The sequence below is a fragment of the Alligator sinensis genome, unplaced genomic scaffold (genome assembly GCF_000455745.1).
Source record: "Alligator sinensis unplaced genomic scaffold, ASM45574v1 scaffold216_1, whole genome shotgun sequence".
Taxonomy (NCBI): domain Eukaryota; kingdom Metazoa; phylum Chordata; order Crocodylia; family Alligatoridae; genus Alligator; species Alligator sinensis.
Window position 1 is genome coordinate 3107380 of NW_005841868.1, and position 16631 is coordinate 3124010.

At 50.6% G+C, this 16631-nt stretch overlaps 1 protein-coding gene across 1 annotated transcript in view; it reads left to right on the forward strand.

The window, feature by feature from the left end:
• Positions 1 to 16631, forward strand: part of EMID1 (EMI domain containing 1) — a 54111-nt gene that overhangs the window by 22189 nt on the left and 15291 nt on the right. The window contains exons 5-9 of the mRNA XM_006016852.3: positions 4773 to 4834; positions 5125 to 5269; positions 8594 to 8641; positions 9207 to 9314; positions 14860 to 15006. Coding sequence (XP_006016914.1) covers positions 4773 to 4834; positions 5125 to 5269; positions 8594 to 8641; positions 9207 to 9314; positions 14860 to 15006 — 510 coding nt within the window. The remainder of the gene's footprint in view (positions 1 to 4772; positions 4835 to 5124; positions 5270 to 8593; positions 8642 to 9206; positions 9315 to 14859; positions 15007 to 16631) is intronic.

The following is a 16631-nucleotide window of genomic DNA, read 5'->3' on the forward strand; positions in this document are numbered from 1 at the left end:
CCTTGAGACTCCACAATAGCTATATTGGAATCCACTTGGACATTTGGGCTAGGGACAGACATTACACACAAACCGGTTTAAGTGATCAGAACCTGGTTTATACCTGTAACAGAACAGATGTTCAGTGCACATAAACCAGTCTGAAAATGGCTGAAACCTGTTTGAGATAAACCTGGTGCCCTCACTCGGGCAATATGTATTTCCCTACCGGCTTTGTCATCTTTTTTGGATTCACAATCCTAAACATTTACTAATAAAAAAAGTCAATCAGACCTAACTGATTTGGATCAAACCAGTTTATGCAATGTCTGTCCCAGAACCCTTGTTGGTTTAAGATAAACCAGACACCCCCAGCATCCCAGCATGTTCTCTGAACCAGGCGGAGCTCTCTGCTCCACAGCAGAGCTGGCCCCTCCCTCTACTCCCTAGCCAGAGCTCCTGCAGTGACTTGCAGGCACAGAGCAAATGTCTGGCTTTTCCCTGCTAAACAGGGTTTATTCCCCCCTCCCCTCTGTCTTACACAGACACCTCAGCATTAGCTAGCAGACCACACACTGGCTACGGTTCCTGCTGTGGGAGAGGACAGAGGCAGACAGGCTTTTTGGAGCTAATCAACAGGTAGCTTAATGTCCTTCCTTGGAAGAGCTGTTTAAAAAGAGCTCCATTAGTTAATGGAGAGAGGCTTTGTTTTCTTAATGGGTTGATTAACATTGAGTTAGGGGTGATAAACATTCCCTGCTGGGTTGTTTAGGAGGTGGGGGAATAATCAGAGCAGGGCCTGACCAGAACCCCCTCAGCTCAGCCCTGTGGAAGTAAAAGGAGGGCTGCTCTAGAACCCCCCAGCTTCTAGCCTGAGCCACTGCAGGCATGTGCCTGCATTTCTGGGATGTCTGTCTGGTTACAAAACTGATTTAGCCTATGCTGGTTAGACTAACCTGCAAAGATTGAATCAACTCAGGCTCAGGCTTTTTGAATGTCTGTCCCTAGCCTTGGACTCAGCTTGCTGCCTCCATTCCCAAGACACCCTGCTCTGGTTTTCTGCACAGCCCTCACCACCCCCCTGCCCAGATGGGGGAGGACAGGCTTTTTGTGACCACTAGAAGTGGCCCTAAGGCCCACCAGCTGCTTCCATCCAGGCCAGCCCTACAGCCCAACAACATTTGCTTAGCACCAAGTGTGCCCAGAGTCAGGTGAAGGCAGGGTACTGTGTTCTCTGCTCTGTCATGTCTCCTCTGACTCTGGTAGGGCAGTGACAGGAAGTTTTGATAAAGGCAAAGCCAGATCAGACTTTCTGGTATAATTGCAAGAAACAGGCCCAGACCTGGAGTTGTCGTCTTCTTCTCCCCCCACCCTCCAAAAAAAAAGTCTTGGTATCCTTGGACATAGGGGAGCTTAAACTAGAGCCAATGTCTGGGGATGTCTCCCATCACATACTCAGGAAGTGAGCAAAAAACAGTGAGGGAGCTGGAAAAAACTTCCCCACCTTGAGTTCCTGTGAATATGTGAAGGAGGGTGGGTAGTGGATGGCTGAATAGGCCCCATGTCAGGAACCAGCCAAGCTCCTTTTTTGCCCTGGATCAACCTTTCCTGGAACAGAACCTCAGAGCTATCTGTCGGTGTTACATGCCTGATGCTTCATGAGGTAGAGCTGTGTTCATCCGTGTCTTATAGATGGGGAAACTGAGGCACAGGGTAGTTTGGCAGTTTACCCAAGGCCACACAGGAGGTCTTAATCAGAGCACCCAGAGAATATCACCTAGTCCTGCATCCCAATCCAGAGGCTTCCTGCAGTGTATAATAAGTGGGTAGGATACTGTTAAATAGATGGGGGAGCTAGCAAAAGGGCTTTTTTCCCTTGTACAGAAGCCACCAGTATCTGACAGCAGCAGTGTTTATATGGCCAGGCCTTGTATACAACATACACAGCTACTGGGACACAGCTGTGTCTGTGTGGTCTCCTCCTCTTCCTAACATGCAGACAGCAGAGCATAGCACCCCATGTCCCTTCTACCCAGTGCTGGTGCCAGTATGCTCACTTGGTGGCCTCCTCTGTCTCATGCCTTCCCTGCTCCTCAAGCACCTGGCCCCTTTAGTCACTGATGCTGTCCTTACAGTAACTCGGCTCTTTCTCCCCTTCAGTAGCTGTCCCAGAAGCTGTTGCTGAGTGTCCCCAAATAGGATTAGGCAAGTTGCAAAACTCCCAGGTTGTCTTTGACACTGAAAAATATAAGCAAGTATTTCTTCAGGGGTAGAAGGCTGAGATTTCTTCCACATCCAAGAAAGCCTCTTTTCCTTCCCTTGCTTTCCTACCCATCCCTGCCCAATCTTGGGCATATTGCTGAGGCAGTTAGCCTGCATCTGATTTTATCTTGTTCTAACAGCAACTTAATTGAAAGCAAATCTAGCTGACAGGAACATGACAGATTTGATAGAGCAGACTGGATTAAATATCCCTTCATCCTGCCATTGAATTGCAGCCATCTCTGGGGTAGAGTGTAGCATCTGTTGTAACGGAGCACAGCAATGCTACACAGTACAATGGTTCATTGCAGGAACTAAAAGAAACTATTGAAACAGGTTGAAAACATCTTTCTCCACAAGTAGTTCTCCATGGTTCCCTTTAAAAGATACCTCAAAGGAGATTCTGTAGGTGTCTGTCCTGGGTCCTGTGCTAGTCAATATTTTTCATTAATGATTCAGATAAGACCGATTTCTCTGATCAAATTTGCTGTTGCCACCAAGCTGGGGGGTGGTTAAAATTACTTGGGTGACTCCAAATGATCTTGACAAGTTGGATTGATGGCCTGAAAATCAGCAGGATGAAATGCAGTGGAGACATGTGCAAAGTGCTGCCTCTGAAGAAGGAGAAATCAAAACACACAAATATAAAATAGGGACTATGTGGCAAAGCACCCGCGCTGCAGCAAAGGATCTGGGAGTTAGGATAGATCACAGACTGGCTGGAGTTGAAAATCTGAAGGTGTTGCAAAAAAAGGCAGATCTTATGCTGGGATACATTAGCAGGAGTGTTGTTTGTAAAACATGGGAGGCAAATACTCTGGTCTAGTCAGCACTGATGGGTCTTATCTGGAGTGGTGTTTGGTTTTGAGCACTCTGCTTTGACAAAGATGTAGACAAATTGGATGGAGTCCAGAGAAGAGGAACAAGGAGGATAAGAGGTTTAGAAAACATGACCTGTGAGGAAGGGTTGAAAGAACTAGTTTTGTTTAGTCTAAAAAAAAAGAGAGACTGAGGGAAGTCACGCTAATAGTCCTCTAATGCAGAAAAGGCTGTTAAAGGGAACAAAGTTCAGTTGTTCTCCATGGCCACTGGGGAAGGGCAAGAAGAAAGTAGCTTAGTTTTCAGCAAAGACCATTTAAATTTGATATTAGGCAAGCCTTTTGAAGAATTAAGATGGTGAAGCACTTTGGAACAAGCGGCCTAGGGAGAGGAGGGAATCTCCTTCACCGGAGGTTTAAAAAGAGGCTGGATCAACATTTGTCAGGGATGGTCTGGGTGCAGGGGGCTGAATTAGATGATCTACTGAGATCGTTTCCGGCCCAACACTTTTGGGATTCTATGAAATAGTCTATGGTGCATTAAAGATGCAGAATATAAATCTCCCAATCAGAATCTGGCTGAGATGTCTACATTAACATTGCAATGCTGGGTGCAAAATGCTGCGGGGTTTGGAGAGACCCAAATTTGACATTGCCTCCCTGGAAAAGATACTCCTGGGCAGCACCACTGAGCAATAACTGCACAAGAAGCAGGGATGATTAGCTGTTGCACAGCTGAGAGCGCACAGTGCACTGGTAGATGATACTGCAGCCTCATGTCTAGCAAACGGCAAGGAACAGGCAGACCTCTGGTCCATCACCCTGCTGTTTCTTGGGAGGAGATCCCAGCTTTTTCTGCAGGGGAAACCCAGGAATATTAATAGCTATCATGACTAACCTCCCAGTCCGGCCTCTTCTTAAATGTTTGCTCTGCTCTCATCACCTCTTCTGCTGCATAAGCCTTTTGGAGAAGAAACTGTTCTTGTTGGATCTCAGTTGATCTTTCACAACAGAGAAAGAAAGATAAAAGGTTTAGTTTAGTGAAGCATCTGCAAGGTCAGCTGCTTTTCAAACCCTCCTGGATTTGAAATATGGTGGAATGGAGCTTTCGGGTAAGAGAGAGAAATGTGCATGGTAGTTGATCTGTTTGTCCATCTGCCAGTTGCCTTGTATACCTGTCTCATGTCTCTGCAAGATCGCTGTCATTCCAGTACCTGGCAGGTTTCCAGTACCTCTTGCTTTGGCTGGATTGGAAGCACTGAGCCAGCAGCCCAGCGTTCAAGCACTTTCTAATCATGCTGGGCCCCCAGAATGCAGAGGTGTGAAGGAAAGGAAAAATAAAGACTCAGCGCAGGAAATTACCTGATGCTTTAGATCCTCAATAAAAGCCCCTTTCAAGTTTATCTTTGATCCTACCTCTGCTCATCCCTGATCCTGAATCAGCTGGAAGTTATAACTTCTCTCTAATCACTTGTCTTAGGCCTGAAAGAGCCTTTCCCCAGGCCCCTTTCCCTAGAACTCTGAGGCTCCCGATGGGTTCTGCAGCCTGGCATCTCCCTGGGGAAGTGTAACCTCAGAGCCCTGACTCAGCCTGCTGAGATCCATCTCCACACCTCACATATGCTCCCTGCCCCGTCTTCCTACCCCTTGAACCTTGACCTGAAGATGTTTGTGTACCCCCTTTACTCTCTGACCCCTTGTTTGATTCCTCAGGGTGTTTAAACTGCAGCAAAGTGATGGAGCTGACGGCGCGTCTCAACACCCTGGAAGCTAAGGTCAGCACCTACCTGGTTTTGCTCAGCTCTCAGACTTGGCCCCTACTTCCTCGGGGTGGGGGAGCGGCACAGGGCCTAGGATCAGGGGAAGCAAATGGATCCCTCAGTGTTGTCTGTCCTTGGGGTCAAGGGTACAGCACCGTTGGCTATTTGTACAAGCTAATAATGCTTTACCCCTGAGTCACTGGGAAATGTCCCTGCCTTGTTTCCCCTTGGCCAGGGAGTCAGGGACCCATGTAGCAGCATTGGGTATGTCAGGGGCACTTCTGGCAACTCTCTCTCACTCGCAGATGGCGTTGCTGTCAGCAGCTGAGCCGGCAACCTCCCCAGCACCCAACAAACACCTCTTAACCAAAGGGCCTGCCCATTCAGACTCCATCCAGCTCTGGGGGTCTCCAGCCACCCACGGGAGCCCAGGGGATGAAGGCGTGAGAGGTAAGCAATTGTGGAGGGAGAGGGGGTGTGAGGCAACAAGGTGAGGACTACAGGTAGGAAGCCATGCCAAGAGCATGAACATGCATTTTCTATCTAGGCAAAGCCCCTCTTTGCCCCTACAGAAAGCCACTCTCTGGTTTCTGGATATGCACCCCTGCCATCAGGGCCCTGCAGCACTCTGCCCTTGCAATGGAATGGAGACCCTGGCATTGCTCTGCATGCTCTGACCAGGGCATTTAGATGGTAGTGTAAATGGAGTGGTAGGGATCATTTTAAGGAATCACCTGGCATTTTTCTACAACTCCTTAATCTCAGGCATTTCAGTTAACATTGCACGGCTGATCTGCAGCTTCTTTCAAGGTTGAACCCTGCAGGTGTTTAACAGGTCAGGGCTTTCCCATTAGTTATAGACCTGACCCTACAAAATGTACCCAAGCGAAGCTCCCAGGTTTGTCTGACTAAGAAGAACAGGATTGGGCCCTTGATGCTTCTGGGGGTTGGGTCTCAGAGTCCTGTCTTTAATGGGATGATTGTGGGGGAGGAGAGGGTTGGATTGCCCTAAAGCCCCAAACTCTTCTCCCCACTAGCATACTGCTCTACAGCTCCTCCTCCCACTTGCCTTTTAAGCTTAACTTTTCTTTTTCTTCTAGAGCCTCTCAGCTCATTCAAGAGCAAGCTCCTTCCCTGTTAGTTTTGACCCCCTAAGAAAATCACAACTCAGGTTGATACATTCCACCTCCCAAACACTCCAGTCTGTTCTAGCCACATGTGACATTCCTCCTGGCTTTGGTTGCTGCAGGCTGTTAAACAGCTGCTATGTTCTACCCCAGAGTCAGCTGCAGTTCAGCGGTGTTGCATTAACAAGGCACTTTACGGTGAAAGAATAGAAAATGCACAGCAATTCATTAATCAATTCTTACTATTCCTATTATTGTAGTGTTAGAGTGATTTACAATAACATCTATAAGAGCCTCCATCAAAGACTGGGAGCCTGTTGTGTTAGCTGTTTGCATATAAAAGCCAGTCCTTTCTCCATAGTGCTTGGAGTCTGAGTCTTGGGAATGTGTAGCATTAAGAGGGTCAAACATGATCCCTGGGGAAAGACCGGTGCCAGGAACGAGGGAGAATCCAATCAAAGAGAGAATGCTGTTTGCTTGAGTGCACACAGAGACTGTCCCAACAGTCTGTCTCAGACCCCTCCTGCTGCCATAGAGACTTTGGGGGTCTTTAGAGGACAGGTGGAGGGGCTGCCCACCCCACCTCCAAGGAAAGGGGCTCAGCCCCAAGCTCTGCTCTTCCATCTCAGCTGCAGCCTGTGCCCCTTCCTGGCCCCCACCTGGCAGGGGCTACACCAGGCCACTGGAGTTAAATTGAGTGCAGCTGGGGATTGGGCTGGCTAGGGCTTTGGCTTCAGCTGTATGCAGCAGGGAAGATTTATCAGGCCTTCCCGTGCTCTGACAGCCCATGTGTTTCTGGTTTGAGGGCAGGGTGACAGCAGGGTGGTGGCGATAAATTTATAGCTCTGTGGCAAGACCCCCCTTCTCCGCCCACACCCGCCACAGCACCCTGAAGCAGAATAAGCTGCAGGCAGAAGTGGAACAGCTGTCAGAGCGGGGTGTGAAGGGAACAGCAGTGAATAGGCCCAACCTGGCTCCCAGTGCAGATCATGAAAATGCTCCCATTGGTGTCATGGGGATTCAGCAACAGGCCCTCGTGAGCTGGGAGGAAGCTGCAATGGTCCCATGTCCTGTTCTGCAATGATCCCGTGCTCCAGGTTTCTGTGCTATGCCCCACTCCATCCTGGCATGGGCTGCCTTGCAGAGGGGCATTTGTGAGGGTCAGGGCTTGTGATGACCATGGTCTAATGGGGACGTGTCCCAGCTTCTACTGCTCTGAGTTCCACTTGCCCTGAGGGAGCGAGCGTGATTGGACTTGGCGCCTCCAGGTTCCCCGGCCAGACCAGCTGGTTCTGGGGCCTCCTGCTCCAGCATGCAGTGAAATGGCAGAAGCAGAAGCCCTCCCACCTCCCCCCAGGCTGCAGCCAGGCTAGACCGATTCTGAATGGCCCAGCAGAATCCAGCTCAGCATTACCCATGCATCCTGCTGAGATCAGTTGGCAAGTCGATTTGGAACAAGGCAACCAGCACATTGGGCTACTGGTTCCTGGTAGATCCTCTCAGAGGTCAAATGATTGATTCTTACAGAGCCTTTTTGATCCCCTCCACCCCACAGTGTAGCTGGGATTCTGGTGAAAAGCATCTCCCAGATAAAGGAGCTACCTGGACCTCAGCTCTGCTGAGACACATAGCTGCATGTCGCTGCATTCCCACAACACTGGGAGGCAGCGTGCTGTCTCCTCTCGGAAATGCAACAGGAAATGCATCCAGTGCTGATCTGGGACCCACACATTAAATTCAGGGCCCAAATGGCACTTCCCCAGCACACTATGGGATTCTGCTCCCCTGGCCCTGTGGACGTGCTGGTGTCCACATGGTTACTGAACAAGTGCAGTAGGCTGCCCTCCAGCTGGGCAGGTAGGTGAGTCTGTGCACACATGTTGGTCAAGCAGGAGTCACAAAATTCTACCATGCAAGAAAACCCTGATTAGTGGGTGCTGGAGAATGGAGGAGAAGTAAGGCCCTCCCATGTCTTATTCCTAATACTAGAGTTGTTAGGGCACTCATCCTGCAAGCAGGAAACCTAGGTCCTAATCCTCCTTATCCAGAGAGGGTTTGAACTCATCTCACCTGGGAAGTCAGCACAGTGCCATAGAATAAGCATTATTCAGTCCTCCTCTGAAGCTGAGACTGCTCCTTCTGCACAGAGGTCCAGCTTCAAAAAGAGGGCAGGAGACGGGCCTGTATAACGCCTAACCTGTGACCTGATAATTAGAGCACTGTGCTGGAAAGTCAGAGAGAAGCAAGGGAGGTTTAGGTTGTATATTAGGAAAAACTTTCTCACTGGGAGGGTGGTGAAGCACTGGGACAGGTTACCTAGAGAGGTGGTGGAGTCTCCATCCTTTATAGTTTTTAAGGGCTGGCTCAACAAAACCCTGACTTGGAATGATCTAGTTGGAGATGGTCCTGCTTTGAGCAGAAGGTAGGACTAGATGACTTCCTGAGGTCCCTTCCCACCCTCATTTTCCATGGTTGTATGATTTAATGAAGTAGGATTCTGTGCTGTTGCCTTTCACCAAGCAGGTTCAAAAACCATGAGCTCTTGGTAACCCCTCTGGACTGCAGGAGAAAGAGGTGGCAACCAGCTGGGTATGGCTTTGGGGCCTGAAATCAGATGCTTGATGCTCTGTCCTTTTCTTCCTTCCAGGATCCCCGCAAGGAGAGAGGCTGGCAGGAGTACTTCCTAGCCAAGACAGTAAGTGGCATTTTCTTTCCCAGCCCAAGGATGGGTCTGAAAGAAGGTCCAGTCCCTTTCTTTACTTGCAGGAGTTGAGGCCAAGCCTCGGGTGGAAGCTGGAGTGAAGCTGGCTGAGGGTAGGATTACTCCAGAGCCTGCAGCCAGTGCAGCAGATGGGCAGTGTTACCCTGAAAGAAAGGCTGGGCCCTCCTAAATCATCTCAGCAGCTAGAGGCCTGATTGAATGGGCCACAGAAACTACACTGTAGAGAGGTCTCTTCAGGACAGGGTGGAGATGGCTGGAGCTTCTTTGTGAAAGAACAGGCCCTTTAGCAGCATCCAAGCCAGGTGCTGAGCATTTCTTTTCCTATTGGCTCCTGCCCTGAGGCTCAGACACCTCCATCACCATTGCCTGGTGCACAGGGAAGGTCTGGGGTGTCTCAGGAGACCTCTCTGAGGGGTTGGATAAAGATTGTGAAGTCTGGGGTAGTCCATCCTTTGCCCCTGGCCCTGAGGTAGTGTGGCTAAGGCTGCTCTGAGAGTGGTACCTGACAGGGCATTTTCTTCTGCTGTTTCCATTTCAGGGAAAACAGGGTCACAAGGACCCCCTGGTCCTTCAGGTCCCAAGGGAGACACTGGGAGCCGGGGGCCTTCTGGGGTGCCTGGAGTCAGGGGTCCTGCTGGACCACCAGGTAAGTCTTAAGTAACAGGCCCAGCATGAGGCCTTGCTGTGACCTCTGGTCCAGTGGTGATGATTCCAGGAGCTGGGGACCAGCAGGGCTCCCAGGGCCTTGATGCCCAGCAGGCATGAGGGCCTTAGAGCTGCCATCTCTGTCTCTCAGAGCTCAGCCCCTGACATTGGTAGTATTTACATGCAAACTCTTTATTCTCACAGGCATATGCTTCTGTGCCAGAGATCGGTGTTTCTCTGATGGCAGGTACCAGCCTGACTGTTGCTGAACAAAGTAGGTGTGGGGGCAGATCTCAACCCCACTGTCCCACACCTTGGGCCTGATACAAAGTCCAACAGAACTAGTCTCCTTGGTGTCAATGGGCTTTGGATCTGACCTTTGAGTAGCCCATCAAAGGATCCTGCACCAAGGATGATGCTGGCTTCAAGTGCTGTGTTCATTCCATACAGAGAGCTGGGTGATGCATTTGTGTTGGGTTGTAGGGATGAGAAGGATATCCATCCAACCAAGGCCATTCTCTCTACCAATAGTCAGGTGCAGCTGTCCTGGAGAACCACCCCTCCACCCCCACCATTGAATAACCTACTCATGAGGGAAGTCTCTACCTGACCCTGTCTCATGCCTTGAGAAAGAGGGTTTGTGTCCCTGTCAAATAAATGTTTCTCTCCTTTGCATCAATGCCTAACCTTTTCTTAATCCTGCTAAACTCACAGCCTCTGCCATACCTGTGATATCTGGGGGAAGGGAATTCCACAGGCCTAATCATGCATTATAATAGGAAGGAGTTTCTGTGGTCCCCTTGCGTGTCCCCTTGCCCTTGGAGTATGAAAAATTGGCTAGGAATGTTTGATCTGCCTTCTACATCACAGTTAGCATGCCTTTGTCACCCTGTGGTTAAAGCTGCTATGTCTGAATTGTAATGGTACAGTGGTTTGTATAGCTGACAGTTCCCTGGGCAATGATGTGGCCAATGCCATGGCCCTCTGCCTGTTATCCCCCACATGGAACAACCAGCTGCTCCTTTACAGCTGGGTCAACTGGAGATAGCCTTCAATGTGAGTCCAGACTAGGGCTCAAGCTCACACCTCTTCATCCAGGCTTCTGCCCACTCTCATCACTTATTATTGAATCCTGCTCTCTTCTGGAGATGGAGTAGCTAGTGCTGGACAGTGTCTTAAGCTTACCATGAGCTATCCTAGGTATACTGCAGCTGTGTTCTCAATTAATATAGAAGCCATTATTATTGTAGTATTCCCCTTCTGACCCTCTAGCCTATTAATTTTGCATCTTAACAACTCATTTGCTTCTCTGGGCCACAGCTGAACATTGAGCTGAGCTCTCTATTAGTTGTCTGTAGTGTCCCCAGGGTTTTGTCCTGGGCTAATACAATAAATGTGGAGCACAGTGAGATGTGTGCACAGTTCAGATGATTCCTGCCAATCTGCACTGGCTCTGAATTTCATTTCCTGCTTTGCTGCCCATTCCCTGAGTTTAGTCCCTCTGGATTACCTCTTAGCTTTCTCTAGCATCATCTATTTTGGGTCATCCACAAGATATTGCCAACTCAATGCATGACTTCTTTCTCGGATATCCCTGATGAATGTTAGTTGTTAAACCAGGATGGCTGAATGGAGGGAATTCTCAAATGGGACTCTGGATACCTGAGTTCACTTCCCAGGTCTGCCACTGCACTGTTGAGTGACCTTGGGCAAGTCATTTCCCCCTCTGTGCTTTGTTTCTCCCATCTGTAATATTGGGATAATGATACGGACCTCCCTTGTACAGAGACTGGTGGACAAAGAGCCAGGCAGGGTGGCATCAGGCAGTGCCATCCCAGTACAGAACCAAGGAGCCAGTAGTTGAGCTTTGGTTGGGAATTGGCCCTTGATTCCTGCTTTGCCTCCTGCATGCTGTCTGATCCCTGATGTCATTTTATCTTTCTCTACTGGCCACTTAGGTTCCTTAGTAGCCTCTCATGGAGGTTATTAAAAAGCCCCAAATCCATGCTTGGCCCCAGGGTTAATACTGCTTGGCTCTGTAAAAGCTTTTCATCTGCAGAGTGGCCCTCCTCCAACTTAGGCCTTGGGGAAAGCTTGTCCAACATGATCCCCTCCAAGCCCAGGGAGAGGTCAGGGCAGTGACTATGAGGATGAACTTGGGGTGGGGCCTTCCCAGCTCCAGGGTCTGCTGGGTGGGTACCACAGGGACTGGGGTTTCCCAGCCATGGTGTATGGGGGAGGCGAGTGCCCTGTGCCTATGGGGCCAAGCAGGAGGTGGGGTTAAAGCAGCAAGCTGCAGCCAGGCCCGCTCCCTCCTGCCTGTGGTTGCTTTTAGCAGTGCAGCCCCAAGTCCCATTGGATCTGTATAATGTTTATTAAGCTTGGAAGGCATCCAGTGCTTTGCTGCCTCTGCCCATTTGGAGTTAAATGTTAACAGCCATCTCCACAAAATTCTCCCAGCCCCAATACCTCTCTGCACACTCCCCATGCAGCACACGCCCCCTGCTCCCTTCCAGCCTTGGCTTCACTCACACTCCCAGCCTTTGTTCTTGACCTCCCAGCACCCACAGGGGTCCTGCTCCAGCCAAGGGCTGGCTGCCTCCCCATCTTGCAGGATGCTCCCTGTCTTCAGCAGCAATGCACCCAAGGCCCAGGGCTGGCTGCCAGGCCCTCAGTGCTGGGGCTATGGGGAAGTGGGGACTAGATCCCAACTGGTGATCAGCATTAGTTGGGGCTCACTTCAGGGATTGTACTGGAAGGCCCCTGGCACTGGGGAGACTGCTCCCTTAGATTCATAGATGTTAGGGTCTGAAGGGACCTCAATAGATCATCAAGTCTGACCCCCTGCATAGGCAGGAAAGAGTGCTGGGTCTAGATGACCCCAGCTAGATGCATATCCAACCTCCTCTTGAAAACCCCCAGGGTAGGGGAGAGCACCAGCTCCCTTGGGAGCCTGTTCCAGACCTTGGCCACTCTAACTGTGAAGAAATTCTTCTTAATGTCTAATCTACATCTGCTCTCTGCTAGCTTGTGGCCATTATTTCTTGTGACCCCTGGGGGTTCCTTGGTGAATAAAACCTCACCAACTCCCTCGTGATGCACTGAAACCATATACCCCTCAGCATGGCAAGGCAGAGTGGGAGAGCAGCATGGGTGGGTTGTGGGGGATACTGCTGAGCCTGTGGCTGCTCTACTGTTGTGCAAGGAGGAGTTCACCATGGTTGTGCAAGGGGTTTCTTCTGTCCCTTTGCTGGGAGTCCCCATCCTAGTGAGGGGAGGGTGTAGCCTGGTTGAGTTGGTCACACACTGAGACCATGGAAGCAATGACCCTCACCCTTTCTCCACCCCTCCATGAGGTGGTGGGACCCAGCTGACTCCTGGCAAGGGGGCAGTAAGTGGAGCCCCTGGGAAGTCCCCTACTAAACATGAGAAGAAGCTGCTCAGCCCAGGCTGCAAGTCCTACCCACAATACAAGACAGCACACACCTCGCAGGCCCAGAGCCTGCTGTACAGCGCCCTTGCTAGTCGCAAGGAGGAAGTGAGGGCAGGATCTTCCCTGGCACATTGCAGTGACATGGAAAGGAAGGCACCGTCCACAGAGCAGGGGCTTGGATCCTGCCAGCCCCACCATGCAGCCCAGGCCAGGGTTTTCCACAGCAGGCTGATCACCCGTGGGGACCAGGAGGCAGCATCACCAGTGCTAGCCGGGCCCACGTGGGGCTGGTGTGTTAATGTTGCTGGCGAATGTGATCCCCGTCACTGTCTACCATTCAACAGTTAAATACAGCTTTGGGTACCAGTACAAAGGCCTCAGCCTGCTTGGTTACCATGGTAACCAAGCCTGGAAATGTGCTTAACTACAGGTGCGGATACGCCCCATGATTGCTGTAGAGGAATTTATCTCACACTTGCATCTAGAGTACTCTAAACTTACTCTGTACTAAGAAGTGGGCACGGCATGCCACCAGCCCTCCTAAGCTGGAGACCACACTAGGTGCTTTTGCAGCACCTGGCCACTAGCTGAGGGAAGCCCTGGCTCAGGATGAAATTGGGCAGGGACACGTGTCCTAGGTAGAAATGCCCCCGTGTAGTCAGGTTACACAATTTTAAGGGGTAAATGTACCATTCATTCCAGTGATTGACTATATCATAGTACCACGCTTCGTGAGTCTGCTCCACTTCTGCTAGGTAGTAAAGTCAGTTCACTGTGTATGCTGTATGCCCACAGCCTAAGATACATGAGATGGGGAGAATAAGAACAAAGATACTGGGGATTTCAGAAATCAAATCAAGAGACAGTGCAGAACAGCTGTAGTCCGACCCTCCCCCCCAACACTGTTTCTCAAAGCAGGCACTGGTCAAGATCTCTGACCCTCTGAAGCAGACTTTCTTGGCCAAGAGAAGGGAGCTGACCCCCTCGGTCCTGAGAGGTGAATGGTCATTGCTTGCCCTACCTTTGACAAACCAGATGCATGCAAAGGGAGAGGCTATAAAGGTGAGGGAATAGGGAGTTTTGCTGAAGGTAGTGAGTCAGTCATGATCAGAGGCTCTGAGCTGGCAAGCCAGCCATGACCGCTATGACCCAGGACGCTGGCTTCCTTCCTTCCTTGAGGACATCACCCGGCTGGTCTGGTCAGGTCCCACTCCCTTGGTGGTCCTTCTCAGGCAGGACAGAGCAGGGAAGGCTGGCTCATCCTGACTTGCCAGTGCTGTGTAGTGTGGTTGGCCTCAGGATCAGGTGAAAGGCTGAAAGAGAGAGGAAACAGGAGGATGGGAGGGGGGAGGTGGGAAGCAGCACCCATGAGGGCAGAGTAGGTTCCCCCTTGTCTGGGATGGATACCCCCTGACAATATGGTGATGATCATGTGTTACTGCTTCCCCTATTCACCAGACACAACCTTTACACAATCCTTGGGTGGTATCAGGAGGCTTTTTTGTTCGGGCTAGTTCAGTTTGTCCCTTTCCATTCAGTACCTTCCCCAATGGTATGTTTTGTCCCAGAAGGGGACACATTGCAGAAATCCCCTGGAGCAATCCATGCAGGCTGCTGTTGGAGAAAGGACTGGTTGCAAGGTCTGTGGTCCCTACTGCCATGCCCTGTGTGAGCTCTCAGGGAGGGTGACCTGTAGGAACATTAGCATGCCCACACCAGGTGTGCTGGGGACAGGCAGACAAAGTTCCCCAACCAGAGCCAAGGCATATGGGGGACCCCTACCACCTAGGCAGCTTCAGCTGTCCCCATACATCATGGGCACACAAGCAGTGTGTCCTGAAGGTGCCCCATGGGGCAGATGGGTATGACATGGGTGCCTGCTGCCCATTTGGCAACCCCAAGCTCCTCCCCAGTGACTATACTAAGGAATTACCCACAACGCCTTTCCTGCAGGCAGGGTCTGTAGCTCCCAGCCCTCCAAGTCCATATGGCGTCCTCAGCATGGTGCCTGGGTTATGCCTGACAGGGTCCCCTGCAGGACAGCTGTGCCCAGGTGATGCCTGCAGCTGCAGGGAGATTTTCCTTTGCTCAACACTTTGTTCTTTTGTTCCAGGCCCTCCTGGTCCCCCAGGCTCACCAGGACGGGATGGTGTGAGGGGCATCCCTGGAGAGAAGGGGTTACCAGGACTTCCAGGCCTCCCAGGTCCTCCAGGCCCCCCAATCCCAGTGGGGCCAGTTATACCCCAGATCCCAGACCCAAGTAAGTAGCAAATAGCAGGACCCTGATTTGGTCAAAGAGGGAGGGGGGCATCAAACCACATGGGTAAGAGTTACTGAATGTATCTGTTAAATGATTATTAAACACAGCTATCAGATTTAACTAAGAAAGTTATTAAATTTGAATTTATTTACAATGTATTTGAGTTTATTTAAATTTCAAGTTTTGAATTCATAAATTCATTAAATATATTTATTGAATTATTATTAAAGCAGTAGTTTTCAAGCTTCCTAAAGCCATGGAGCCCTTTCATATCACTGCTTCTGCTGCAGAATCCCTATCCCTATCCTCTGTGGGCCTTGTGAGCTGCCATGGAGCCACACAATCCAGCCTAGCAATGGCAGTGCATGCTTGCCAGCTTGCTCTACCATGACTCCCAATCACTTTGGAGAAACCCTGATGGCCTGTCACAAAACCGCAGCCTTCCACAGTTTGAAAACCTCTGTATTCAAGTATTAAATTATTAAATTATCTATTAAAATAGGACCCAAGGATTACAGTAGACTCTAAGATGAATATGAGCCAACAGTACGTATTTGTTGCAAACAAACAGACAGCCAGAAGCCAGTGGGCTCCCCACTTCAAGGATGTGGACAGTTTGGAAAGAGTCTAGCACGGCGTAACAAAAATGACTGGGGGCTTGGGATGCAAGACTTATGAGGAAAGGCTGAAGATTGAGAGAGGGGTTGGATAACAGATTTCAAATACCTGAAGGGTGATGAAAGAGAGGATGGACATGGGCTTTTCTCCATGACTGTAGGGGACAGGACTAGGAGCAATGGCCTCAAACTTCAACAGGGGAAACTGAGATTAGAGATTAGGAGGAACTTTCTGACTATAAGGGTAGTCAAGCATCAAGACAGGCTGCCTAGAAAAATTGTGGAATCTCCATCCTTGGAAATTTTCAAGAGCAGGTTGGACAGACATTTGGCTGGGATGGTTTAATTGGGGATGGTCCTGCCTTGAGTAGGAGACTGAACTAAATAGCCTTGTGGTCCCTTCCAGCCCTACTTTCCTATGATCCTATGACAGAGCAGGTGTAAGGGGCTGCTCTGAGAGGTTCAGTAGGGGGAGCTTCTCCTCCTAGTCCGAGCTGACCCCAGGGCCCCAGTACAGTGTGATGGGGTGCTGTGCTGCTGGGAGTGGGGTGTGGATTCAGTAGGGGCATTCAGCCTTCTGAGCCAGTGCCAGTCCCAGTACTGTGGTGCAGCAGCAGGAGGTGCTGTGGTACAGCAGATGGTATGAGTGACCCAGCTCCCCCCACTGGGTAGTGCTGCCTCAGCATGGCACCAGAGGCCACTGTGCTCTCAGCCCTGTCAGTGCAAGATGTGGCCCATCTGACATCAGTGGGGCTGGGGAGCTGGGCTCTCTTCTCAGCCCTGGTGCTGAGGGCCTCAGGCAAGTTGCTTCCCATGGAGACAAGCTGACAGGGCCACAGATGCAGCAGTTCAGTGATGTGCAGCTGGGCTTAGCAGCCACTCTGCCCTGTCCTGGTCACCTCAGGGTCCCCAAACCCACACAGATGTTCTGGCTTCTGCTTGGGTGGCCCTTCCATGGATGCTGAAAGAGAGACAAGAGCTGTAGAAGCAGTGAACAGAGCAGGCTCT